Below are 27,397 nucleotides of genomic sequence, written 5' to 3'. Positions count from 1 at the left end.
ACACAATTTGGGGAAGAAATAAAGAAAGCAGTTCTCAGCCACTGTTTGCAGAAGAAAGGGTGTGGATATCTTTCTAAGTTGAAGGCTCCATCTGGAAGCTACCAGTGGGCAGAGGGCCATTGTGTCCAGACATCCTACCTATGGTGCAAGTAGGAAGGGAGAGGAGAAAATAATGAGATAAGAAAAAAGCATTCTTTGAGTTAAAAATCAGCTCAGTGTCCAAGTGAGCTCCCTAGTAAGGGGAGCCCGGCTGTCTCTGACATGAACTCAGTGGCTGCCTCTTTAATCACCTCCCCCTGGGGGGTACAGCCTAGTCAGGCCACAGAGGAAGACAAATGCAGCCAGTCCTGATGAGACCTGATAGGCTAGGGTCAGATAGAAGGGGAGAAGGCCCTCTCTTATCAGTGGACTAGGGGAAGGGCATGGGAGGAGAAGAGGGAGGGAAGGTGGGACTGGGAGCAGATGAGGGAGAGGGCTACAGCTGGGATACAAGTGAATAAATTGTAATACATACATACATACATACATACATACATACATACATACATACATACATAAAACAAAACAAGAGTTGAAAAATCAAAGACCAGGGTGTGGGGTTTAGGGGTCTGAGGTAAGTAAGGGGTTCTGAGTTGGCAGTGACAGCTCCGTATGAGAGTTTATAAAGTATATGTCCCTAAGGATGCTGGGCAGAGGAAAAAAGCTTTGAATTTAATAACAAGCATGATCAAAAGGGTAATTCTTGGATTTGTAGGATATAAAAAAGCAAACAAGTAACGTCGTGGCAGGATTCCTGGAGCCATATGTACTGCTAAAGCGTAGACTAAAGCGGCGTGGGGAAGACTGCCCTCCCTCCCCACCCCCAAATCTCAGAAACCAAAATAAAACTGGAACCCATAGCAACAACAGAAACCAAAAGAATTAAGCCCTTTACTCTCAAAACTCAAAACAAAGCGAAACCTGAATAAAGTCCTAAAAGAAAGCTGCATTTCCTTTCACTTCCGGGTACTGAAGCTGACCTCCATTGACATTCTCTTCAGTTATAACAGATAGATGTTCATTACACAGCGCCTGAGCTCATATCTTTACAGGCATTGAACACGGAGTCTCATTTTTTTTTTTCCTACCATTTCTCCTGGCACAGTACCTGGCTGCTCCCTTGAGCTTTGTAATCCCAGATGATAATAGTCCTCTCTGTAGTGGCAACAACTCGCTTTAGCTGGATGAGGTAATCGCAGCCTGTAATCCAGGAGGTATCCTGAGAGACAAGCAAAGAGTTGGAGGCCATGGGGCTGAGGATGACGCTCAAGTGGTAGAGCACTTGTCTAGCATGCACCAGGCCCTAGGTGTAGTCTCTGGTGCCACAAGACCCAGGGGCCTGGGGATCGGGAATCACAAAGTTTGTGATTGTTGACATTAGAAGTCCCGTCTGGAAGCAGAGCCTACAGGGCATCATCTGCTTTGAATGATATAAGCAGAAACAGCAGCCTGGATTGCCTCATGTGCCAGAAACTTCTACATGCGCTTTAACTTTTCCATAAAATCACCAGGAATCCTAATGGTTTAGTTCTGCTACAGAAATGGAGGCTGAGAGTTTTAACAGGGACCCAGGCTCCCTTACCAGGTAGTGTGTTGTCTCTTAGTAGTTTGGTGCATTCTTTGGGTGTGTGCAAACAGGAATTAAAAAAAAAAAAGCCTTCAACTTTCCCCCATCTCTCATAAATCCTCAGGGTAGGGGGTGGTTCAGAAAGCAACTCACTGTAGCTTTCCTTTGCTGCAAGGTTACTGCCCTTCATACTACAGGCATTCGATAAATGAATCACAAAATTGCACTCAAACTTTTATGGCATTTTCACACTAAAAACGTGCCTAAATCATTTCCGTATTGTTCTCATAACTTGGGGTATCAATTTTGTTAAAACAGAAGTTAGTTAAAACTCAGAAGCTTTTAATTAAAATTTCAAGGATTAGTTTCAAAGCAATTCTCTGCAGATAACTGAATTCCAGGAAGCAACACCCAGGTCTTTGCTATTATTCAAGGCTTAGTTTTGAACCTAGTCAGTAAACGTAAATTTACAATCTTTAAATACAATTTTTAAAACGTTAAAAAACTATGTGGGGCATGTGTTTGTGTGCGAGTTCCATAAAGCATACATCATCATGCGCATGTAGAAGTCAGGTCAACCCCAAGTGTCAGTCCTTCCCTTCCCTCTGGTAGTAGAGACAGGCTCTCCTATTTGGTGCAGTATATATGAGCCCTCGTTGACCTGTAAGCTTCCTGGATTTCCCCTGTTCCCACCTCCCATCTTATCTTCATTTAAGCATGGGAATAACAGACATAAACCACGGCATCCAGCTTTACATGGGTCCTGGGGTTTCAAACTCAAGTCCTCGTACTTACAGAGAAATCACTTTACGCCTGAGCCATCTCTCCAACCTATTACATGCAGAGCCTACTCAAGTAGGCACTTCGTGGACATTTTGAGTAACTGTGAAAGAGCCATTATCCCAGCCCTAACTTTGACTTATTAAAAGAATTTAATGCACTTACTGTAACATTGGTGCTGTTCTGAATTCTCATCTGTGGGTAAAGATGACATGGAGTTAGAATCTCCACTAGGAATCAGAAATCTATGGTAGCACACAATCTCCCTGCTCACTTGTCCTCCTACCTGCTGAGGGAATTTCCTCCTTACTTCTTCCTCAGATCCTCACCTAGCTCTGTGAGATAATGCCACTTGGTTTGCAGCGAGCAAGATTTCCACGTTTATGGCTGGTGTTTAGCCATGGTGACCGTCCTCTTGATAGTAATTTTTTTGTTCCTCCCACATGTAAACACACCTCATTTTTTTCCCCATCCATTTGGAGCAAAGTTTGTTATTAAAAGTTAGAAATGCAAAATAATACAACAAGGACAAGAGTGGCTCAAAGAATGTTAAATAGAGCAATACGAACATATGGACAATGTAGAAAAACACAGCATGTTTCATTTGAAAGCCTTCTCTTCAAGTTACTGGATGTCTTTAAGACATTCGGACCAGGGGCCCACCACTTAAGGATCTATGAATGGTGTCCTAACTGCCTGAAGTTGAGTGTTACTGAAAGACTAAAACTGATTTGAAAATGATGATTACTTCAAATACATTTTTCTTGTATATAAAGCCGTCATCATCTTCAGTTAAAAATGAACTTGGAATTTTACTCTGGATATGTAATAGCAAGAAAGCATCTCTTGTTTTCATATTGAACATGTTAATAGGACACACAACCACATACTCGTTTGAAATTTCTCACACTTTAAAAGTGGGAAAGCTCAAAATTTATGAATTTAGAAATATTGATATTAGAAATACCTTGTATTTATGTAAGAATTTATTGTTAATTAACCGGGCATTGATGCACACCTTTAATCCCAGCACTCAGGAGACAAAGGCAGGCAGATATCTGTGAGTTCGAGACCAGGCTGGTCTACAGAGTTAGTTCCAGGACAGTCAGGAATACACAGAAAAACTCTGTCTTGGAAAAAAGAGAGAGAGAAAAAAGAAGAGAGAAAGAAAAAAGTAAAAAAGAATTTGTTTGTGCCTCATCACTGAATTTGATCTTCATATTGTCTCTTTATCCCAGTGTGAAGACATGAGGCCCATGAAACTCCCTGCTCTACCCACAGAAAAGCAGGTGTCACATGAGAGACATTTCATCCACTCCAGGTCCACGATCCTCACAGGATCCTCCATTACTAGGCAGGCATGTGTTTAGGGTGTTCTCTGGGAAATTACCCACATTAACCCTTTACATGGTGGAGGCCATGCGATCCCTTATGACACTCTTAGAATCAGTACCAAATGCATCAATAAAACCTCAGAAATAAGCCCAGGCCTCAGCGATCCCCTTATTACTAAGCATTTTATTTTTTAAACAACAGTGAAATGTTGTTTTGTGTTTTCTGAAATATTTGGATAATGCACAGATAAAACAAAGCACAGGAAGAGAAAAGGAGAAGGAGAAGGTGGGGAGGGGCCAAGATTTCCAAGTTACCTGGCTGTTAAAGACTGTTATTAATCCTTTTTGAGATGCTGTTATCAATAAATCCAACTGTGGGACCTTCATAATGCATTTGATCACATCTCGTCTTCTACTACCTGTCAAAAGCATATCATTAATGCCAACGTCTAGAGACCCTAAGAGTCATTTGTTATTGGTTTAAAATAAGAAAGAAAGAAAAAGAAAGAAAGAAAGAAAGGAAAAAAGACAGCCAGAATTTTACTAGAAAGCCCTGAATTACTCAAAACTTAGAATAAAGCCATTTTTAAAAAAAGCCCTGTAACGGCTGCTTGGTTTTTTAATTATCCTTAGAGACATAATATGAATATAAACCATTTCAGCTAAATATGATGCATGAATTACCAAAGAACTTGCAACTCCCTCAGCCTCCACACCCCCAACATCTGTCCACACCCCTCAGCACATCACCCCACTATGAGCAACGTTTCACAGAGAACGGGTTTTCTAAATATCATTTGGAATCATTTCTATTTTGAGATTTCTCTCATCTCTTAGTGATCTTTGCTTTGAGGTGTCACCATCACGGTGTACAAAGACTAGAGTCCTAACACTACCTCGGGCTTTCCATTATGAAAGAATGAAACTGCCTTAATGCTGTTTTAAGGCTTCTAAAAACATTCTGTGCATTTGGGAAAATAACACTAAATACTTTTTGATGATCTTGTGCCCACTGAAGGACAGAGCAGCATACACAATACTTCTCAGCTTTTGCTTGTTTGGATTTTAGTTTTGTGTGTAGCCAGACATGGCATTCCTCCTGCCTCAATCTCCTGAGTGCTGGCATTACAATAGTCTGCTCCTAGGTGGTGTAATTTTTGTCATTGTAAACACCTAGAGAAGAAAGGAAGTAAAAAGAGTCGGTACTCCAATCACCAAGCACTCATAAGAGAAAAAATAGGTGAGGCTGGGAGTTGTGTCTTTCGCTGCAGTATCCCAGAACTCAGGTATCTGACCCACACTGTGGTACTCTACCAACTGAGCTACACCACCACACCCTTATGCATTTTAAAAGGGATACCAGATTCAACCTCTCAGAACGTGGGATGAAATGCTGAAAGACAGAAGGAGGCCCTAGGCTTTACCTCTTCTCTTCCTGACTCCTTCCCACCCGGGAGTGAACAGGGAAGGAAACCTGAACTGTCAACAGTGAGTGGAGAGGGATGGGAGCACCCAAGTCCCAGGGTCAAATTAGGAAAGAAAAAAAAATAGACAACACTTAGAAGCTTAGGAAAGTTCCTCAGTTGAGCTAATGCCTGTCCATGGCTGGCCCAAACTCAGTTTCAGAGACAATGTCTACAGAAGAATCAAGGGTGGGAGGTGGGAGGAACTTCACTTGGGGACTCTTCAAGAATATTATAAAGACACAGCTCCTTCTGGTGACACCAGAACAGATACTAACAGGATGTCATCATAGAGAGACTTGAGGCCTGAGCATCTTCACACTCTTTTTTTTCACATTCACATTCTTTAGTGTCTTTCAGAGCAAGGATGAGCTTTCAGTTTCAATTGCAGGTGGTTTCTTTTGAAACTGAACCTAAACTCCTTTCTCTTACAAGAAACTGAGCAAGTACGCGAAATGGAAGGTGATTCTTCATATGTTATATGTTTCCAATGCTCAGGTTTGAGAAAAAAATATATTAAAATTCATACTAATTTGGAAAAGAAATATAAAAGTCACCTGAAATCACAATTCGCTGTTTCCTAGATACAAGAAAAACCAAATTTTCTTCATCCATTTGCATACTGAAAGGATCTTCATCAGAAGAGAAGTATCCAAAGATCTAAAATCCCAAACAACAAAGTAAACGTGAACAGTGTCTCAGAGCCAGCTGTCAAGAAGCAACAGATTCTGTGTCAGCTGAGTTCAAACTCTGAGATGAAATAAACGCACCTTGTTTTACGGTGTCAGAGTAGAGAGTCCCCTGTAAATGCACTTTTCACTAATGATGAGTGATTTCTGAGGGGGCACTGGCATCCTTCCTGAGGAGCAACCACACACCAAGCTGGTGTCTTTCCTCTTACTGAAAGACAGATTACCGTCCTGCCCCTGTTTGAAAATGAAGTCAGCCTTCATCAGACAGGGCCTTAGCTAGTGACTGGTGACCATGAACGACTATCCTTGACTATTATCTATGAATCTTGCTGGGTCAGATTTTTCATTTCAGCAGAGGGAAGCTTCAGAATATAAAAGATTTCATATATTTTTTTTTTTATTAGCTGCTCACTTTCCAGGTGTTGCATGAAAATTAGCTACCTTGCTATAAGGAGCTGTTCTAAGTATAAAGAGTGATCTTTGTGAATAAATTATCAAATTGTGAAAGTTTCAAAACCAGAGGCATTTGAAAAAATGTTAACAGCTGTAATGTAAGCCAGGCACAGTGACACAAGCCTGGGACTTCAACCATTAACAGGCTGAGGTAAAATATTTGAGACTAGTTTAAGGCCAACCTGAACAACACCGGAAAGGTGTCTCAAAAATCTACCAGCAACAAATTAACTCCTATTAGCTTATTAATAAGCAGAAATAATTTTTACCAATAAATGAGAGAAATGCAAAGGAATCAAGAATTTTGAACATGGAGCTGGAGAAATGGCTCAGTGGTTAAGAGCACTGCCTGCTCTTCCAGAGGTCCTGAGTTCAATTCCCAGCAACCACATGGTGGCTCCCAACCATCTATACTGGGATCTGATGGCCTTTTCTGGCCTGCAGATGTACATGAAGACAGAGCACGCATATGTAAAATAAATAAATAAATCTTGTTTTTGTTTTTTTTTTTTTTAAAAGAATTTTGAACACTGTGTGTATGTGTGTGTGCGCACGCGTGCACGTCAATACGAGTGTTTTTCTCTGTCACGCTCTGGTTTATTTTTTGAGATAGGGCCTTTTACTGAGGCTGCAGTTTACCCATCCAACCAGGCTGTGGAACAAAGGACTCTGAGGATCCACTTGCTCCTTTCCAGGGAACACTGTGGTTCCACCATGCCCTGCTGCTGTGAGTCAAATCTTTATGCTTGTGAAGAAAGTGCTTTTACTTACCAGCCCTACCACCCACCCCTCCTAACACTACCAAAACAAATGGTCACAAACCTGTAGTTTCACAGGTTAGAGCCCAAAATGGGTCTTAGCAGGGCTCAAATCTAAGAGATAGTAGAAAATTGTTTTTACTGGAGTCTTTGGGAAGAATCCATTTTCAGTACCATTCTGGTGGTTGGCATGAGCTTGATCTTCCTGCTGGCCGTCTAGGACTTCTCCAGTCCTAGAGCCAAGGCCTTCCTTCTCAGCAACGACAGTAGAGTTTCAAGTCTCCTTCAAGCTTGGGATCCTTCCTCTCCCTCCCTATCTTGTTTTGAAAGAGTCTGAACCGCCTAGATAATCTAGGATTATCTCTCCATATTAAGTTCCAGTGATTAGTCCCTGAAATCCATCAGCAATTTCCTTTTCACAATTACTTAGAATGATGGCTGTACAGCCGGGGACCAGAACTCTTGGGAAGGAGGGCCCTTTTGTCTGTCCTCGTCTTATAAGCAGTACTCAGCACAAGCAATAAATATTTGGCAGCCTGTGTACACCTGAGATAGTCGTGTGAAATAATGGCTGGGTCAAACAGTGAAATGGAGATGGGGACTATGGTTCCTCAGTTCCCTGTTAGTAAGTTTCAGTGCTTCTTGGGGTGGGAGACTGACACACAGTGTGACTAATTCTAAACTGTTGGCTGTGTTTACAGTAGCTTCGAAGAGTTTACATACAACCATTCACCCTGATTGGTCGGTTCTGTAGAATCATGGTGGAGATAGTGACAGTGTGTTTGATCAGTGTCTGAGAAGAAATGCATGAAGAACTGTGGGAGCCATGCATGGGAGCCCCCATGCATGGGAGAATTACACATTTCAGGACTCGGAAGCCAGTTCAAATCTTGGTTCAGCTGTCAGCTGGTCACATGATCTCAAGCCAGTGTCTGGAGTTCTCTGTGCCAGAGTTTCCTCCATTTGGAATCTGATCATCAGTAATACTCTACCCCCTTAAATAAGGATGTGGATGACGAGATTTCCTAGTAACTAGTGGAGGATAATGTACTTGGATTGTACCAAGTGTAGATAGGAACTCAGTTGATGTCAACCTGTGAGGATTAGTGCCCTAGGTTTCTGGGAACATTACAGGAAACGAACTTAGGTGTCCTCCCTGACAGTTAAAAATCATGCACTAAGAACCTTTACTGTTGGAGCATACATGTAAGTCATGCATTTTTGTCATACACAACCTTTAGAGTCATAGCCATGTGACAGACATGCTACATCTACTCCTGACAAGATATCAAAGTAGAAACGTGACCAGTTGAAAAGCAGAAGGGGGTTGGAGAAAGTGCAAGGGGGCAAGAGATGGTAATGGCAAAGCGGATATTATCCAAATACACTATACAAATGTTTGAACATGTCACAATGAAATCCATAATTGTGCATTACTAATATATGCTGATAAAATTTTTAAGATGATTGATTTTGCTATTTTCACATAACACATTATTACACTGCTTAATAACTTCTGAAGGAAACCAAATGCATCAAATCATTGAAAATCGTTCAGGAAAATTTTTAGGTATGACAGTAAGCTTCAGAAAAGATGACAAAGCTCATTTTGAAAGGTTATGTTTCAAGGAGGAAATCCTATGATAAAAGAAAAACATTTCTTACCCTCTTGTGATGAATAGTAGCTTTCTAGTTTCTTGAAATTTTAAATATCAGGCTAGAAACTGTGTTTGTGGTGCAATTTGAGCACATTGCTGGCCTACGTACTTTGGGACCATCAAGGACTTTATAACAAACAGTATTAATTTTCTTTTAACAATGTAATTTCCAGGGCTTCCCCACGTTTTCAGCAATTTAAATTTTTTTTTTTGATTCCTTAAGGAACATATGTTCAGTGTAGAACATACGGAGAAAATGAAAGGCAGGTAGATTGAATAAAAACTTACATGCAGCTTATTTTTTTAATCTACTCTAGAACATTCTTTTAACATTTTGAAGTTAGCAGATATAATTTTCACTTTGTAATAAATTCCCTTTATATCTCTCTTGGGAGGCCTGATTGGCATTTTAAGGAAAAGTATTAGCGCAGGATCTCCAAGACCAAGTTCTCAGCACAAAGGAGATTTATTTGTCCCAGAACGACAAAGGGCAGGGAGAAGAGACAAAGACAAGAGATGGAGGAAGGGAGAGGAGGGGAAGGGAACATGTGAGAGGGGAGAAAAGGGGCAACGAAGAGGGGTAAGGGGGACAAAGGACTGCCTCTGGATAGAGAGGAGACAGAAGTGGTCCATAGGCAATGGCAGTTTACAAGGTAAAAGGGGAAACCCTGTGTTAGGATGAGGTGTTTAATTTTGATTGGGCATGTTAATCAGGGTAGCCAATGGGGGCTTTTGATTGCTGGATGTGAGTACTTTGATAGCTTGGCGTTGGTGGTCAGTCTCTGGAGAAGGAAGTGGCCAAATAAGGGAAGAGACCTTGGTGGCTAGCTTTAGGAATGTAATCAGTTTTTGGCAAGGCAGAGGGGATTGGGGAGAAGGGCAAGGCCTGCCAGAACCATGCTCGCCACACACTGGCTCAACTTTAAATTCCTGGTGCCATTATCCTTTCCCATCTTTGGGCTCCTATAGATCTTGTAGCTTTGCTAGAAGAGCTTGTGGGCAGCCTCTAATTCACTCTGTGCGCGTAGAAGGCAGCCGAGGCTTTCAGAATCCATCCAGGATGGCCGCAGTACGGTCAGGCCTCCCGTGCAGCGTATTATGACTCAAGTCTGAATTAACTTGCAGTGTGATTCTAAAAATCGGTTACTATGTTCCTCTCTTGGTTTCCTTTTCCCGTTGCTGTGATAAATTACTCTGATAAAGCAATTTAAGAGAGACAGGGCTTGTTTTGACTTCCATCTCCTGCCGTATATAGTCCACTGTGGATGGTGACGAGGAAAGACGTGGCAGGGAAAGCATGGTGGCAATAGCAGGATGCCAGTTGGTCATATTGCATCCAAACTCAGAAGAGCAGTGACTAAACAGGAACCTGTACTGGGCTAAAAAATACATAAGACTTCCCACCCCTCCAGTGGCTCCCTTCCTCCCCAACAGTAACACCTGAGCCTACCGGAGACATTTCATGTTTAAACCACAACTGCTGCCTTCTAGAAACACAAACTAACACAGTGGTGCAAAAAAAAAAAAAAAAAAAAAAAAAAAAAAAAAAAAAAAAAAAAAAAACAAAACAAAAAAAAAACCTAGGCCATTTTTATATGGGACTTTTCACTAATTAGCTGTGTAAGTCTAAGGCAATCACATTGTTCAGATTTCTTTACCTCTAGTTTTTCTCATCTATTTCAGGGGCAGGCCTAAGCAAGTTCTTTATGAACTCTAAGCCTCCGCTAGTCTAATAATACACAATTCTCCAAGTGTATTTGCTTCTAAACCTCTGGAAAAAAAAAAGTGTAACTTTTTGTGGCGTTGCTCTGACAAAGAGATTTATAGCTTGGAATCAGATTTGCACACCTTCGCAATACCATGTCTTTCTACAGTCTGCTTGTGGATCTGTTGTGAAGACTAAACGGGAACCTGGAATTTGTATGAAAAAAAAAAAAGAAGAGATTTTAAGTGCGTAAGGAGATTGTGTGAGACTAGAAAGAGCAGATGTCACAGATGAAGAAGCTCCAATTCCTCCTTTCCACAACTGAAAAACAATGCAGATTTACTTTAGAATCATATTCTACTACATTCAAAGAGTCTCCGTTTGCACATCACTTCCACCAACCAAGCACCATGTCCTATTTGGCATTACAGAACATAAGAGTCCTAGGTCCATTTACACCATGTGATATAAAGCTTGCACATCCAAGACAACACTTTTGGTCCATAAAAATGTAAAACAAATGCTTTTTGCTAACATAAAAAAAATACCCAAAGAATTAATAAAATGTTTTGATTAAATTAATTAAATAAAAAATAAAACAAGATGCTACCCCAAAACACAAACTTGGAGTCTTCTAACAAATGTGGCCGGATGAGGTCTTTTCATCTTTCTATTGTTTGCCAGTAAAAGCCTAACCCTGATGGGCAGAAAGAATTCATTCTGTTCTTATTTTGACATTTTCTGTGATGTCGAATAGCAATATAATATAAGCCACTTATGTAATATTAAATCTTATAGTAGCTACATGAAACAATGGTAAAGCAAAAATGAAATCAACTTTTTTATTGTATTTCATTCAACTCAGCCTGTTGAAATGTAATTTCAACATATAATCAATATTAAAAGTCACTCTGAAATGTTTTGCATTTTTTTCCATACAATGCTTTTGAAATCTATGTATTTTACACTGACAACACATCTCAACTCAGACATCTTCAAACATTTGGGGCACCTGGGGCAAAGAAAGCGCTTCAGCATGGAAGATCCAAGGATTCAATTCCCAGATGGTATCTTTCCTATCAGAGCTTTCGTGTGGTTTATTACTCACTGAAGATCAGGCCAATGTTTTCCATTCTCATCCTGAATGTCTTGATGTCTGTGTGTGCTTGTGCCTAAACCATGCACGCAGAGAGAGCATGCCCACACCTCAGACCACCTGTGTGCAGGGTACTAGTCTCCTGTCCTTCATAATATCTGAACAGTGCTTTGAAGTTTCATTCAGTGTATCTTGAGTCCAAATCACTCTAACTTAAGCAACATCAACAATGATTCATAGCAGGTTCCAGAACGACAGGGCATCACTGCATAAAATTCAGTTAACCGTGTTGAAAATCTCTATTGAATAACCACATCTCAAATTCTAAGACAGTCTTGGAAACTTGGTCACAAACACAGGAAGAAAATGTCCACAGAGCAGACTCTGCTCTGTCAAGGGAAAGGTCCTTTGAAAAAGAGAGGTGAGAGGAGTTGGAGGAGGAAAGACAGGGGAGGGAATCAAAATTTTTCATCTTTGATACTTGAGCCTTATGGGGTGATCCGTATTCCATCCCTTTTCTATTTTCTGCTAAATTATATATTTTCATACAGACACTAGACATATCCAACCTCTGTATGTGGCCCTAGGCAGTCAAGAATAGCTGTGAATGCAGCCCAACACGAAATTATAAACTTACTTAGAGTGAGAATTTTCCTGCCATTTTTTGTAACTCCATTGTATGGTAAGCGTTAAAGGTGGTAAAATTGTCTCTAAATGTCAAAAGGTTGGACATATTTGAACTGCTTCAGTTTGAAGCATTATGCTCAAGTATGTCCTGGGAATAAGCTCAGGTCCTAGTGCTTGCCCAGCACAGAGCCATCTCCTCGCCCCTTATATTTCGATTGGACAGCACAGAGAATGCCAAGACAGAAAAAGAACAAATTCCTCCTGATTATCAAGGACAGGTTTTTTTTTTTTACCAGAAAACAATGGAAAGAGCAAGAGACGTTTTGATACAACAGTCGAGCAAAGGACGAAGTTAAAATCGTGTTTTCAATTTTAGAAAAGAAAGAAAACTAAACTTTTTTTGGGAATTTGCCGCATGGCAGAGTATTTGAGCTAGTCTGTAGCTAGCCAAGCTTTGCAGTTTGTGGGAAAGGTCCTCGATTTGTACAAGGTCTTTTGTGAGTTTTGTTATCAAAGCTTTTATGAGACTTGTTACACAGTCATTAAGGGCAGATACAAACTTTCTCATTAGTGTTTTGAAAGTCTTAATGTGGCTGCCTGGTTCTGCCTAGGCCCTCTAATCAGGGTGAGTACTGTTCTAGTATAAGAATAGCTGTACAAACTACTCAGACTCCAGTCTCAGTTAGATGTGGATGGTTTATTGGAATGCCTTTTCCAAGCTGATTGATCAGGGTGACAGTAACAACTCCAGAGTCTATCTGTGACATCTACAAGTTCTCACAGCAGAGTTTTTATAGAAAGAACCAAATGCAAAAGACATGGGGAGGGCAGTAACACATTTTGGCTAACCATATTAAGCAATATTACGTTTTGGCTAACTAGAAAAAGTATTATCAGCTGTTCTTTAAGCTGATCAGTCCTAAGTGAGGTAAATGAGGCAGAGCTTAGGGTCTTATAGAGTGCATCCAAAGTGTAGCCAGGTGTGTGAATATGAAGGGTGTGATCAGAGTGTAGCCAAGTGAATAGATAACAAAGTATGAGTTACGACACTATTGAATCAAAAGGTCAGCTATGAACAATTGCTTCCAGGAAGCAGAGTTGAAAAGTTTTAAAAATTGAGCTTAGTTTCACCTTATAAACAAAATGGAAGGTGAATTCAAAGATGACTGTAGCTGTGTAACAAATAGCCCAACGCCACCTCAATCGTTGTTCAGGAAGCCATGAGAAAAAGGATGTAAGATGCACTGGAACTCAGTTACAGGAAGGTTGGGATATTGTGGTTTTTGTTTGTTTGTTTTTTCGACAGTAAGGGTGTAATCCTGACAGCAGCCTGTGAACTCAGACTCATCCTTCCTCAGAGGGTCCTCCAAATGAGAGCATAGCCTAGATAACTGATGTGAATGAATGAGCATTTCCCAGCACCATTTCTTAGACTCCTTGTCAATGTAAGGTTTCCTTTTTCTCTTAAACTGGTAAATGGATATTTTTTCTAAATGCACAAGGGAAAAAAAGAAAATAAAAGAACAGGCTCCTTTATCAGTTATTTCCCTTTCATTTTTACTTTGTTTTGCAATCCTTTTAAGGGCAGCTGCTGGATTTTTGTCAAATGTCTTTCTTATTCATATTTAACTTGATCTTAAAGATTTGGAGTAAGCAACCTTTTTCTGAAAGGGGGCCAGGTAGTAAATAGTGAAGGTCCATAGGCCATTAGCTGCCTGTCAAGGCTGTTTGCCTCCACTAGTGTGTCTTGGAAGCATCTGGGGAGTGTGTGCAAATGACTGAGCCTTGCTGTGCCCAATGAACCTGATTACAAAATCTGCATGTGTCCAGCTGTGTGTCCTTAGGCTTCAGTTTGCTGCCCTCTGTTAAGATTATAACATTGTTTTTGTCTCTTAAGCTGTTAGAAGAAAGCTCATGGCTTTTCTAATACTGAACCATCCCCACTTTCCTACTTGGAATTATTTTAGTGTTTTAAAATTAATTTTAATTTTAAAATTTTAAACACTATTTAAAACTTTACCATTTCTATTCGTAAGTAATGTTACTTTTTGGTTTCTTTGTTAAACTGTTATTTTAGCTTCATAAAATGTTTTTAGCATACTAGTTTTTAGCATACTAGTAAAATATCCATACGAATTATATTCTCTTAAGAGTTACAGAAGCTCTCTTTGCTTTGGCTGTTTTCAGGATTTGGGCTACCTTGTATTGTAAGTTTCTAAATTTTATTTTATTGGACTTATTGATATACTCTTTTAAACAAAACATATGGTCAATTTTGTGATGGTCTATATGCAGTTAAAGATAAGACAAACATTTCCTAAGTCTGGTGTTTGTCAAAATTCCATTTGCAGGTGTCTGTCAGATGTTGCAACTGCCTTGGTAAGAGAGGAGACAGTCTAAAGAGACGCTGTGCCCTCCCTTCACCTATCAGACTATTGAAGTAATTGGCCATAAAGAAAGAAATTTCCCTAGGAATCTTGCTCTGGGGAGAGGGAAGAGCTGGAACTCTGGTACCAGCCAGAGAAACCTGCTTCCCCGGAAGAGATTCCTCACAGTTCTACCAACTTGTTGAACCTCACAGGACAGACTGAAGCCTAGGCAAAGACCAGACTGTGGTAGGCAGGACCATACCTTGGTCAAGACTGATCACATTTACCTCTTGCCTACTGTCTAAACTTAAACTTCATATCAGCACCCCAAGACAGACGTGGGTGTCGCTTGGTCCTTTACTCCTCCTTCTAATGTGACCACTGTGAATTAATCTCCTTTCTTTGTTTTCCATGATCTCTTTAATTGACATGTTGGGTATGGGTAGCTGACCCTAGCTTCTTAGTGCTGCTAGAAGGCAGGCTTTAATGCCACCAATTCTGGAAGTGTTGTTAAATGTGTCAGTCAAATATTCAAAACCATCATGTTTTCTCTTGTCTGTCATATTGACTCATATCTGAGAATGAGCCAGATGTTTTAATTACTTGCATGTTTGTAATTTTTGCATCAATATTCTGCCAATGAGAAAATGTTTTCAAGAACTGGCAGAAGTGACCAACTAAACTAACCTCTTCACTTATGCCAATGACTTGAATACACTGAAAATGTACACAGACAGTACTGAAAAGAAAAGTTTCATTGTCAAATGCAACAAAGCTGCTTAAAATCTGGATTGTTGTCAATGGCACTGACAGTTCTTCAAGTTGCTAGATTCATTGAAAAGTCTTCAAGAGTTACTCATGGCAGGCAACTGTCAGTGAGTTCAAAGCCAGCCTGTTGTACATAGTGAGTGCCAGGCTAGCTGGGGCTACATAGTGAGACCTTGTCTCAACAAACAACAACAGAAGCAAGCAAGCAAGCAAGCAAACAAACAAAAACCACTGATGGATAATAGGGTTAAATAGCTGCCTGTTTACCCTGCCTTCTTGTGGGCTATGGCTATGTCTTCATGGCTGTAGATGCAGTAATATTCTGTGTACACATTGTATATTTAGTTTTGTTGGGAGTAACACTTTCAATTGCTTGTTCTGAACAAAATCAAATGAGACCCGGGGTTCAAATTATGCACACGCAAAGCAAGTACCTCACACCAGTCGAAAGATGCATCTGGGTTGTTGCAGAGCTTCCTATAAAAACACTTCACATCCTGATTTTTCACTTCAGGGCCAAAGATCTGCAGCACTGTGGTGTAAAACTTATCATAATCAATTGCTTCTGCAGTGGGGAAAGAAAAGGAACATTTGCATCAAATATTTCATGGACATTTTCCATCCTATGGTCTTATTTCAGATTATAAAACTAACTGTAATGATCTGCCTTTAGAAAAATAACTAGGCCCCAGCTGGAATATTATCCAATCAGAATAAATAAGTTTGTATTTTGGTGTTCAGGGTTCTTTTCTGTTTCAGCTATGTTAGAAAACCAGTGCATGAATACAAAGGCTGAAAAAAAAATCAATTTTTCTTACTGTAAACAGGTTTGCCAGTTGGAATCTTTCTAAGAATTTATCTTAAATCTGTGCAAAGAGCAATTATTGGTTATCTGACATTGTGTAAGCACACACACACACACAGGCACATACACACACACCATTACTTGAATCTTGATTTTTTTTTTTTGCCAATTTTATTGATGTGTTTAGATGAGATTACTAAATCTCAAGCCAAGAAGGAGTTAGATAAAAGTATTCTTCCAAATGTATAGGCAAAATCCTATAATTTTATTTAACTAACATATATATATATATATGTACCTATATTTGTATATATATAGTAATATTCTAGAGCCAAGGCTTAGTTGTGTGTTAGGACTTAGCTATACATTGAATATAAAATGGAAAACTAGGCAATGTTTACTGACGATCCCAGAAATAAAAAGAGAAAGATCTGGATGAAACATCATACACAAACATGGACTCATTAGAACTTCAGCTCATGTGGAGTTGGAATGCTGCAGGCCCAAAGGTAATCATCACTTACTGCCCAGCTCTGCTTGTGGTCTCTTTGTTGCTATTAGTAAATCCTTTCGGAGTGTATGAACCGAACCTAGCCTCCTCTAGCCCAAAAGTCAAGAATGTCATCAGGTGGCATCTGAGGCCCATAGCAGAGGATGCCCAATAGTGTTTTAACCACTGTTGTTCCCACTGATGTATTTGAAAGGTAGCTTGACTTACTACCTCTTGTTCTCTAACTATAAGCTTTCATGAAACTATGTTGAAACATGGTATTTGGAATAACCTAAATCTTCTCCACAGGTTATGCTTACTTTCTTAAGTCATTTAATTTCAGAATAAACTATTTCTTATTTCCTTTAATGTGAGAGATTTATCCTAGAGATGGTTCAACATATTAAGTTAATAAATGTAATAAATCATATAAATGGACTTAAAGACAAAAGTCTCCTGATCCTCTCGATAGATGAAGAAAAATCTTTAAAAAAAAAAACTCAATGTGCCTTTACGGTAAAGGTCCTAGAGGGAACACACCTCAGCATAAATGCTATAAATGAAAAACACACAGCCAACATCATGCTAAATGAAAAACTGGAAGCAATCCCACTAAAATTAGGAACGAGACAGGGCTTTCCGCTAGTCCCACTCCTTCTCAATATAGTGAGCACCAGCTAGAGAAATAAAGACAAGAGAAGGAAATTAAAGGGATATAAAGAGGAAAAGAGGTGGTCAAAGTACATATGCTAGTATACTTAACAGATCCCAAAACTTTCACTAGAAAACAATTTTTTAAAAGGGTCAGGATACAAAATCAACTTAACAAACATTAGTAGTCTTCCCATATGCCAGTAGTGTACATGCTAAGGAAGAGATCACAGAAACACTCCCACTTGCAATAGCCTCAAAAAATATTTAGAGTTAAACCTAATAAGAGACTGAAGAAGACACTAGAAATTGTAAAGACCCCTCACGCTCATGGTTTGGCAGAATCAATATGAAAATGGTCATTCTACCAAAATAAATGTACACATTCAACATGATCCTAATCAAAACTCCTCACAACATTCTTCACAGAAATAGAATTTCTTAAATTCATATGGAGGTTAAAAAAAAAAAAACCTGGATACACGAGGCAATCCTGAACAAAAAGAACAATATTGCATGAATTATCATACCACAGTTCAAGCTATATTACAGAGCTATAGTAACACAAACAGCATGGTACTGGCACAAGGATGGAGATGTGGATGAGTGGAATAAAATAAAAGACCTAGACATGAGTGCATGTAATTACAACCATCTGATATTTTACAAAGATATCAATAATACGTACTGGGAGAAAGAAATCTTCATAAATCTGTACTGGGGAAAGTAGATGTCCTCAACTAGAAGAATGAAAGTAGAGCCACCTTGTGTAAAGCTAACTTCAAATGGATCAAATACCTAAATGTGAAACCTGAAACACTGAAACTGCTAGAAGGAAACATACAAGATGCAGGTGCAAGGAGGAGGTGTTTTATAAGTAGAACTCTATTTGCTCAGGGATTGTGGCCAACAATTGACAAATGGGAGCCTCATTAAACAAAGAGCTTCTGTACTGCAAAGGAAACAGTCGCTGGAGTAAAGACGAAGCCCACAGAATGGGAGAGAATTTTGTCAGCTATGCATCTGACAGAGAAGTTTAATATCCAGAACGTACAAAAAAACTCAAAAAGCAAAGAACCAAGTAAACAAATGGCCCAGTTAAAAAAAAGCGCCTATGGATATGAGCAGAGAATTCTCAAAAGAAGAAATAAAAATTACTGAAGTGTTTTTAAAAGGGCTCAACACCAATAGCAATCACAGAACTGAAAATTAAAAACTACTTCGAGATTTCATCTCACCCTAGTCAGAATGGCCAAGACAGAGAAGACAACTGGCAATAAGTGCTGGTGAAGATTTGGGGAAAGGAAAACCTCATTCGCTGTCAGTAGGATGGTAAACCGGTGAAGCTGCAATGGAAATCAATGTGAGAAAACATAAACAAACAAATAAATAAAAGAAACCTACCATATGGCCCAGCTCTACCACTCCATGGCATACACCCAAGGACTCAGTATCTACTCCAGAATTACTTGCTCAGCTGTTTGTTGCCTCTCTATTATTCCCCATAGCTAGAAAACAGAAGCAACCGAAATGCCTTCCAGCTCATGACTGAATAAATAAAATGTGGTATGCAAACATATGTACACACACACACACATGCACACACAAGGGAATTTTATTCAGCTGTGAAAAAGTGAAATTTGTAGGTAAATGGGTACAACTGGAAAATATGCTGAGTGAAGTGACTCAACCTTATGTTCTCTTTCATTTGTGGATTCTAGCTCTGAATTTGAGGATACAATCTGAGGTATCTGAGGAAGCCAGGAAAGTAGAAAGGAACATAGCTGGAGTCGGAGAAGCTCTAGGAATGGGGTAGCAGGAAACAGAGAGGAGGCTTTAGAATTGGGAGGGTCAGGAAAGAGAGAAGGAGAGATAAACAGCACTAAGAATGTTTTAAAAATCCATAGGACAACACTATTTTACAAATGTACTTTAAACAAAATACGTGAGTACATATGTGTGCACACTTTGCACGCAGAATTCGGAAGAATTGAGCTAGAACCAGCCTGGAAGCCTTCTTTGGCTCTCACAGTACCAGAAGATGTAATATATGCTGTCAAGGGAAAGGAGCAATCAGTAGTTCTACTCAGCTGTACAGTCTATGAACCACAATGACTGGACCAGCATGATGTCCACAAACGGTAAAATAAGGATGCCAAGGATGCTGATGGACACCCCACAATGTGCAATGCTGTTCCACCAGCCCTCATACACAGAATAAAAAATCATTTAGCTCAACAGTCAATAGTGTCATGGTTGAAAAGCCTTAGTGCAAAAATAACATTCTCTCTCTTTTTTTTTTTTTTTTTCAAAACACAGCATATATTTATTTACCTAAACAGGAACTACTAGGTAAAAACTACTAGCCCTGTGGAGAATAAAACCATTCAGACGGTAATGCAGCCATTTTAAAAGCACGTGGTCTATCTTAAATACACCTGAAAGGGGGAGGGCGTGGGACATGTCACTGGGTGATCTGAATTCTATTAGGTCTTTGGTGAGATCTAAGAATAATGTAACCAGGACAAATCTCTGTAGTCTACTTAGCATCCCTTTGAGGCAGACACCTCTCCAGTAAAACATTCTCTTGAGTCCTAGATCCTTACCTACTGTAAAGAGTTAACCCTTATCTTCCAGGATTTCTTAATGAATATAAAGATATTTGGATAGTATTAGCAGCATGGTGCAAGCTAGGGTCACATATTTTCCATCTCCTCAGTCCTTAAACCTTGCCCCTCAGACATAGAAGGCCATTTGTCTAGCAGATTAGTTTTTGTCTAATCTTAAATACTCTGAGAAAGGAACTTTGCACCATGGATTTGAAGTTTCAAGCTTTTGGAAGAAAGCAAGGCTAACTTGTTTGTTTAACACATGTTTAAGGAGCACCTCCTGACACCAGGCTCTGAGCTGGCCTTACCTCTGCAAAACCTTCAAAACACTTACAGGAAGTGTCAAGGAACTGAGCACCTATCAGTGTCTGCAGTCTAAATAAAGCAGGTAAATTCCTGGAGACAGCAATAAAAGCAGTAAGAATGCTGAGCACGGTTTTGCTTGGGGAAGTTTGGGAGTGTTTTCAAAGAGGCAGCATTTGACTTTCTTGAAAAAGTTGGAGGAGGGGAGAGGGACTGAAGAGATATTCGAATTGGGAGAATGGCATATTAGTCGTTAAACGCACGGCAACAGAAACAATAACTGTTGGTGCAAATCGCAGCTCTTACCTCAAAGGGAATAAAAGTTTGTTTTGAGCCAGGTCTGAGTGACTGTAGCTTGGGAACAGATTCAAGTTGCCCTGAATAGTATGTTCCAATGTGGAAGTGGTTAGCTTTCATAGTCACAGAACAAAAGAAAACCATAAATCAAGGCATTTTTCAAATACACTGGTGAGAATATCAAAGTGGGCAAAGCTCTGAAGAAGGTTTAGATGCCATCTGCTGACAGCCTTAGCTTTGGGTTTGGGGAAAGTCAGTGGTCTACTAATATAACCCAAAGGTTTTGTGTGATAGAGAAAAAGATAGTTACTCAGGGGTGAGTGGCCAAAGTCTGGCTGGAAGACTTACATAAGTGTAATAACCTGAGCGAACTATCATAACACACTCAAAAGTAATAGTAAATACATGTCTAAGGAGACAAGGCAGCCAACATTCATGCTATAAGACTTAGGCAAGAATACATTAGGCAAAAACCTCAGGGTGAAAGAAAAAAGACAAGTGAGAAATGAAGAAAACCAGAAGAGAGTGGCAAGACAGACACACAGGGAGAGGTGTTGCTTCTCAAAGCAGATGCAAAGACCAGTGTTAATGCACTGAAATGGTCATGTGGGCTGCAAAAGGGGGAAACAAGAGCCAGACGGGGTGGTGCACCCCTGGAACCCCGGAAATGTACAGGCTGGGATTCGACCATATCAAGTTCTAGGCCAGCCCGGGCTACTTAGTGACACACTGTCTAAAAGAAAGAAGAGAGAAAAGAAAAGCAACTGTCTCAATTTGGCAACTGTATTCGATACTGAGTATATTTTCTGCAAATTGAAGGAAGCCAGCCTGGAGTAGATGAGAAAAGAGGCAGAGACAGTATAGGGAAATTTAGCGGAAAAGCAAAGAGACAGAGTGATAGCTTAAGGGAAGAGAAAGTCAAGGAGGAGACGCCCAAGTATATTTTTAGATACAAAGGACAAGGCTGGTGGAAAAAAGGATTTTTGAAGTTGTTGCAACAAACTGATAGAATTGGAAAGGAGGGGAGGATGGCTGCTGCCTTCGAAAGTATTGAGCTAGAGGAAAAGGGAGAGTGAATGAATTCTAGGCTCTATGCCTGGTTCTCTCCTATGATAGAAAACTTGGCTGAGAGGAGCAGAAACCCCATCAAGGATGCAGAAACATGGTGAGAAACTGGAGAATCTATTGTAGCAAGAGGTAAAACAAGCTGACTGGAGGGAACTGAGAGTTTTGTTTGAGCACTTTATAGAGAGCTCAGTCAAGATCTGGAGAAGATCCCGGAAGATCTGAACCCTCTGGACACTTAAAGACTTGGGCGGGTGACTCCTCTCTCCTCTCAGGGACTTAACCATAATATTACCTGTTTACACTGTCATGCAAATCAAATGAACTTACGCCTATTCAACTGACCTGCAGATTATTATACAATATTTAAGCAATGACTGTTTAAGCCTGAAACTTAAAGAGTTTTACTTACATATGACTACAAACCAGCACTTACAAGCTGTCTATGTAGCAGGTATATGGACCCTTCTCCTTGTATTACAACACCTAGACTTATTCTGCTGGATATATACATATATACTTTACATTGGTTCTCTTCTTAAATTTCTGAAAAAAACAATATCCTCCATATTCCTCTTACGTCAGCACATTCCAATCATTCCTACAGAGTGGCCCAGATGGTGAAATCATAGTGAACCAGGAAACTTTGAGTTGTCTAGAAAAGTCGTTATGGTCTCGTGGTGCTTTTGGGAAAAGAGGTGGTAGAATGAATACTATGGTCAGGATAAGTATCCCTCAAAGGCTCCTCTGTATTAGAAGCTTGGTCAACAGGCTTTGACATTACTGGGTGGTGCAAGTGGAGCTAGTGGTAGGAAGTTAGATTATTGGGTGCATGCCTTTGAAGAAAATATTGGGACCCTGACTTTTTCCTGTCTCTTCCAGCTGCCATAATGTGAACATTCTGTATCAGAGTCCCATCATAATAATACTGTTATCATAAGCCACAAAGCAGCAGGCTATCTGACCATGTACAGGAACCTCCAAAATACTTTTCTTCTTCTTTAGCTGATTATTTGGGTCATTTATTACTGTTTCAGAGAGCTGCGTGACACAGAGACACAGAGGGCTTGCCACATGGTCTCAGGTGGGCCAGCAACTGATAATGTCTGCAAAGGAAGCCCTTGATGCCATTTAATCCAAGTCTCCATATTACAGATACATAGAAAAAGTTTCCTTGAGTCTAGCTAGGTATGTTACGGACAGAGAAAGAACTTGGGTCCTTCCTTGTTCCCCCATTCATTGTCTTGGCTTTTAAACTAGGCTGCTTTTCCCTTGCTTTTCCCTGCATCCCACAGTCCAACCAAGAACTCTAGATAGATGCCTGTCCCTGTAATCCTCCATCTTACCTTCTTTTGGGATAAACAAGCCTGCTCTCTCGTCCTTTTTCTGGGCTGTTGTATGTTCAACCAATTTATTGAAATCAACCAAGGCTGCTTTGAAGTTATTAATCTCCAGTGTAATGCTGGCCCGCTTTTCATCTCTGGTCTCCATACAAACATAAGGAGTCTCTTACTTCTGCAAGGAAATAATACTACAAAATTGCAAATGTGGAGTAAAAAAGCTTCTAGTTCTTATAATGCTCCTCTGCTGGCTGAATTTCTTTTTTTTTTTTTTTTTTTTTTTTTTTTGTCCTAGGTCTCACTCCTTTGATTTTTGATCTCCATCCTGTGGGAACAAGGAAGAAGAGTTGCCCCAGGATGTTAGCAGGAGGAAAGCTGAAGCCTGCATTTCGCAGAGGCAGAGGTGTCAGCGAAGTGTCCTGACTGACCTCATAATGTGAGCATTGTCCATCATGCGGGGCTCATTACATCACAGTGTTTCTGTAAGTTGCAAGCTGAGAGCCACCTCCCGCACAGTGTGTGCGTGTGCATGTGTGTGCGTGTGCGTGTGCGTGTGCGTGTCCACCGAGGAAATGGATGGGTAAAGGAAGGAAAACAGGTATTATTTTCCTTGGAATGAAAGTCTCTTCTCCCTCCCGCCTCCTGTCTCCCTCATGGTACTAGGAGAAGTGACGTTCACATTTGTTTCCGTAGCTCTCCTGGATATGGAAATTCGAACTGGTGTTTGTGAAAATGTATTTTATCACTTGTTTTATTTGGCACAAATAGAGATATTTTTAGAAGCTGTAGAGAATGAAAAGGGTTTCTTTTTCTCTTTTATGCATTTACCTTGAATGAAAATACTAAGAGGAGCCAAGGAGAAGGAAAGTGCCCTTCTGAGAAGGTTTTTTTGTTTTGTTTTTTAAAGAGGATTCAGTTGAAGGAGAAGAGGCCTTTCTGCTTGTCTTTTTTCATTAATACTAACATTTAATTGCACCAAGTCCAACTACTTACTTCTGACTCCAAGCTTTCCAATCTCCAACTCTCTCTCTCACTATGTATGTGTGTCTGTGTATGTGTGTGCTACTGTGGATGTGTTTGCTGGTATGTGTGGATAAGGAGGCCTGAGGATGATGACATTTTTCTTTCAAAATGTCTTAATGGACATTTTTCTTTCCTTCTATTTTTTCCTTTGCTTTTTTTTTTTTTTTTTTCTAGACAGGGTTTCCTCTGTGTAGCCTTGGCTGTCCTGGACTCGCTGGGCTCAAACTCACAGAGATACGCCTGCCTCTCTTTCCCCTAGTATTGGCATTACAGGCGTGTACCACCACACCCAGCTCAGACATTTTCTTTAATCACTCTGCACTTTACGTTTGGATGTAAGATCTCTCCCTGAAGCTGGAGCTGTATTGGCTGTATTAGCTGGCCAACAGGCCCTAAGGACTCACCTGTCTCTGCATGCCAGCACTGGTATTCCAGGTGTATAAGCCCCTGTGGCAAACCTGTGGGTGCCGGGTGTGTGTGTGTGTGTGTGTGTGTGTGTGTGTGTGTGTGCCTCAATTCAGGTCCTCATGCTTGTGCGGCAAATACTTCATCAACTGAGATATCTCTCCAGCCCCCAATCTCTGACTTTTTGTAAAAGTCCATTCTATCTGCTCATCAGCAGTTAACTTATGAAAATGTAGGTGAGACATAAGGTCCCTATTCCTTGGTAGTTTATCTTTCAAATCATCTTACACAATTCTAAGTTCAGAGTCGAAGCATGACATTGGGGCCACTTCTGTTTTCAGCACCAGGTACCTATCCTTCAATCTGACTATGAGCTATTAGCAGAGCAAATTTCTATAAACGTGTTACATAGAGAATCTCTTCATTCTGTTTATCCTTTCTTCCTTTTCTTCTTTAAAGCTTTCCAAATACTGTTTGGCAGCATCCAAGGAACCATCTTTCCTACAGTCCTCATCCATGAATTTGTATATACCCCCATCCATTCTTAGCAAATATTTATCAAACATCTATTTTTTTGTTAGGGGGTATTTTACGCAGCAATGATACCGTAGCGAGCAAAACAGCGTCCTGAACTTACAGTCTAATGGTGAAAACAGACACATGCCTGGTATTCCAGAAGGCAGTAAATGCCCTGAAGACCTGAGTATTGCTGTGTGCACTGGGGTGTGTGTGAGAGCCCAGGGAAAACAAATTACACTAACAAAAAGGTATTTGTCAGAGTCCTGCAGGGGAGGTAACATGCGGTGTGGCTAAATGGCAAGAGGGCGTTCCAGAGAACCACAGGGATAAAGTCTTGACATCAGCATGTGCACAACAACAACAAAGACTCCAGCAACACACAGATGTGTAGGAAGAGAAAGACAGGCAGGGAGACAAGGTTAAGAGAGCCACCGGGTGGTGGCCAGATCCAGTAGGACCACAGAGATGTGTCATAAAGACTTGGGCATTTTCCTTGAAGTACATGGAAAGGTCCTGAGTGGAACAGTGACATGATCTGACTCATGTGTGAAAATGGTTCTTCCAGATACTTTGTGAAAATTAAACCAAGAGCTGGAAAGTGGGAGAAGCGGAGAGAGCAGTCGAATGGCAGTTTTTGAATAGTCCAAGCAGGAGATGGCAGAGGTTCTGAAGGTATGTGGACTGCATTTAGGTTTTTTACAGTCAAACTAAAACATAACAACTCTTACGGAATGGTTAGAAATTGGAATGCTTTCAAGATTACTGGTGATATTAAGAAATTATTGGTGGGAGTGGAAAGACAGCTCTGTAGTTAAAAGCAGATACTCATCTCACTGAGGACCAGCACTCAGCATCAGGCAGCTCCCATCTGCCTGTAATTCCAGCCCCAGGAGATCCACTGCCCACTTCTGCTTTCTGCAGGCTCCACACATGAACATATGCACATGCACAAATTCAAAAAAATAAATGTTTTTTTCAAGGAAATCATGAAATTTGCAGGCAAATGGATGGAACTAGAAGAGATCATCCTGAGTGAGGGAACCTAGAAACAGGAAGACAGGCATGCTATACACTCACTAATTAGCCATATAATATAGGATAGCCATCTACAGATCTAAAGAAGCTAAACACTAAGGAGGACCCTAGGGAGAATGCTTAAATCTCATTCAGAATGGCAAACAGGATAGACACCAGCAGCAGTGGAAGACAGGAAACAGTATGGGAGCCTACTACAGAAGGTTCTCTGAAAGGATCCACCAACAAGGGATAGAAGCAGAAGCTGAAACTCATGGCCAAACACTGGGCAAAGCAAAGGGAGTATTATTCAAGAAGTGAGGGGTGAAGATAGAGGGACATGGAGGGACCAGGAGCTCCACAAGGAAAACAACAAAGCCCAGAGGGTCCTGCAGAGACTGATACACCAATGGAAGACCATCCATAGAGAGGACCTAGCCCCCTGCTCAGATTTGGCCAATTGGCAGCTCAGTCTCTATGTAGATCTCCAATTGAGGGAAGCAGGGGATGCCTCTATCATGAACTCGGTTGACTGCTCTTTGATCACTCACCCCTGGTGATTTGGACTTGCCAGGCCAAGGAGGAAGAGGATCCAGATGGCCCTGGTGAGACTCAACAAGCTATGGGCAGATGGCAGAAGAGAAGAACTCCCCCTTTCAGTGGACTAGGGGAAGGGGATGGAGGGAAGAGGTGGGGCTGGGGAGAGTTGAGGGTGGGATATATAATGAATAAGTTGTGAAGAAAAAATAAAAATATGAAATGAAAAATAAAATAAACTCTTTTAAGTGAAATTATTGTTCACTATGTTAGATGTTATATTTTCTGTTCTACTGGTCTTAGAACATTCCTGTTGCTACAATAAAATATGTCACACTGACTAATTTGCAAACAGCAGTATTTCCTTTCTCAAAGTTCTGAGGATTGGGAACAATGTAAGGCTCTAACAGTCAGTAGTTTGCAAATGCCCATTCTTTATATGGGCATTTTCTATGCATCCTTACATGGTGGAAGGATGTTGTGCTAAAACGCCATGACCAACAGCAACTTGAGATAGAACGGGTTTAGTTTATCTTCACTTCCACATCATGGTCCATCACTGAAGGATCTTAGAGCAGGACCTCAGTGCAGGAACCTGGAGGCAGGAACCGAAGCAGAATCCATGGAGAAACATTGATTACTGGGCTGTTCTTTGGGCTTTGCTCAGCCTGCTTTTCTTATACAGCCCAGGACTGCAGCCACACACATCCATCATTAATTAAAAAACAAAAACAAAAACAAAAAATGCCCACAGGCTTTCCTACAGGCTAGTCTAGTGGAAGCATTTTCTCAACTGAGGCTCTCAGTTCCCCAAAACACTTTAGCTTCTGTCAGTTTGACAGAAAATAATTAATGAGGGCTAGGTAGCAGGTTGCTTTATATCTGGTTCACCATAGCCAAACCCTTCCCTGTGGGAGAACCCTACTGTTTTGACGTCTCAGTCCACCACAACCATACTGTTTCTCCAAAGCTTGGAGCAGAATGGAGGCCTCCGTTTTTTCAGCAGAGGCTTCTCCTAACCTCATCTAAA

The 27,397-nt window shown here is 40.5% G+C and overlaps 1 protein-coding gene across 1 annotated transcript in view; it reads right to left on the bottom strand.

The window, feature by feature from the left end:
* Wdr64 (WD repeat domain 64) overlaps positions 1 to 26,910 on the bottom strand; it is a 112,635-nt gene extending 85,725 nt beyond the window's left edge. Inside the window, exons 1-7 of the mRNA XM_055609825.1 lie at positions 26,832 to 26,910; positions 22,876 to 23,044; positions 15,744 to 15,874; positions 5,741 to 5,843; positions 4,036 to 4,139; positions 2,552 to 2,581; positions 1,148 to 1,258 (exon numbers count right to left, since the gene is read on the bottom strand). Of these exons, the coding sequence (XP_055465800.1) occupies positions 1,148 to 1,258; positions 2,552 to 2,581; positions 4,036 to 4,139; positions 5,741 to 5,843; positions 15,744 to 15,874; positions 22,876 to 23,020 (624 nt within the window). The 5' untranslated portion in view covers positions 23,021 to 23,044; positions 26,832 to 26,910. The remainder of the gene's footprint in view (positions 1 to 1,147; positions 1,259 to 2,551; positions 2,582 to 4,035; positions 4,140 to 5,740; positions 5,844 to 15,743; positions 15,875 to 22,875; positions 23,045 to 26,831) is intronic.
* Between the last annotated feature and the right edge of the window lie 487 nt (positions 26,911 to 27,397).

The sequence above is a fragment of the Psammomys obesus genome, unplaced genomic scaffold (assembly GCF_907164565.1).
Source record: "Psammomys obesus unplaced genomic scaffold, mPsaObe1.curated_primary_1811, whole genome shotgun sequence".
Taxonomy (NCBI): domain Eukaryota; kingdom Metazoa; phylum Chordata; class Mammalia; order Rodentia; family Muridae; genus Psammomys; species Psammomys obesus.
This window is presented reverse-complemented; position numbering and strand designations above follow the sequence as displayed.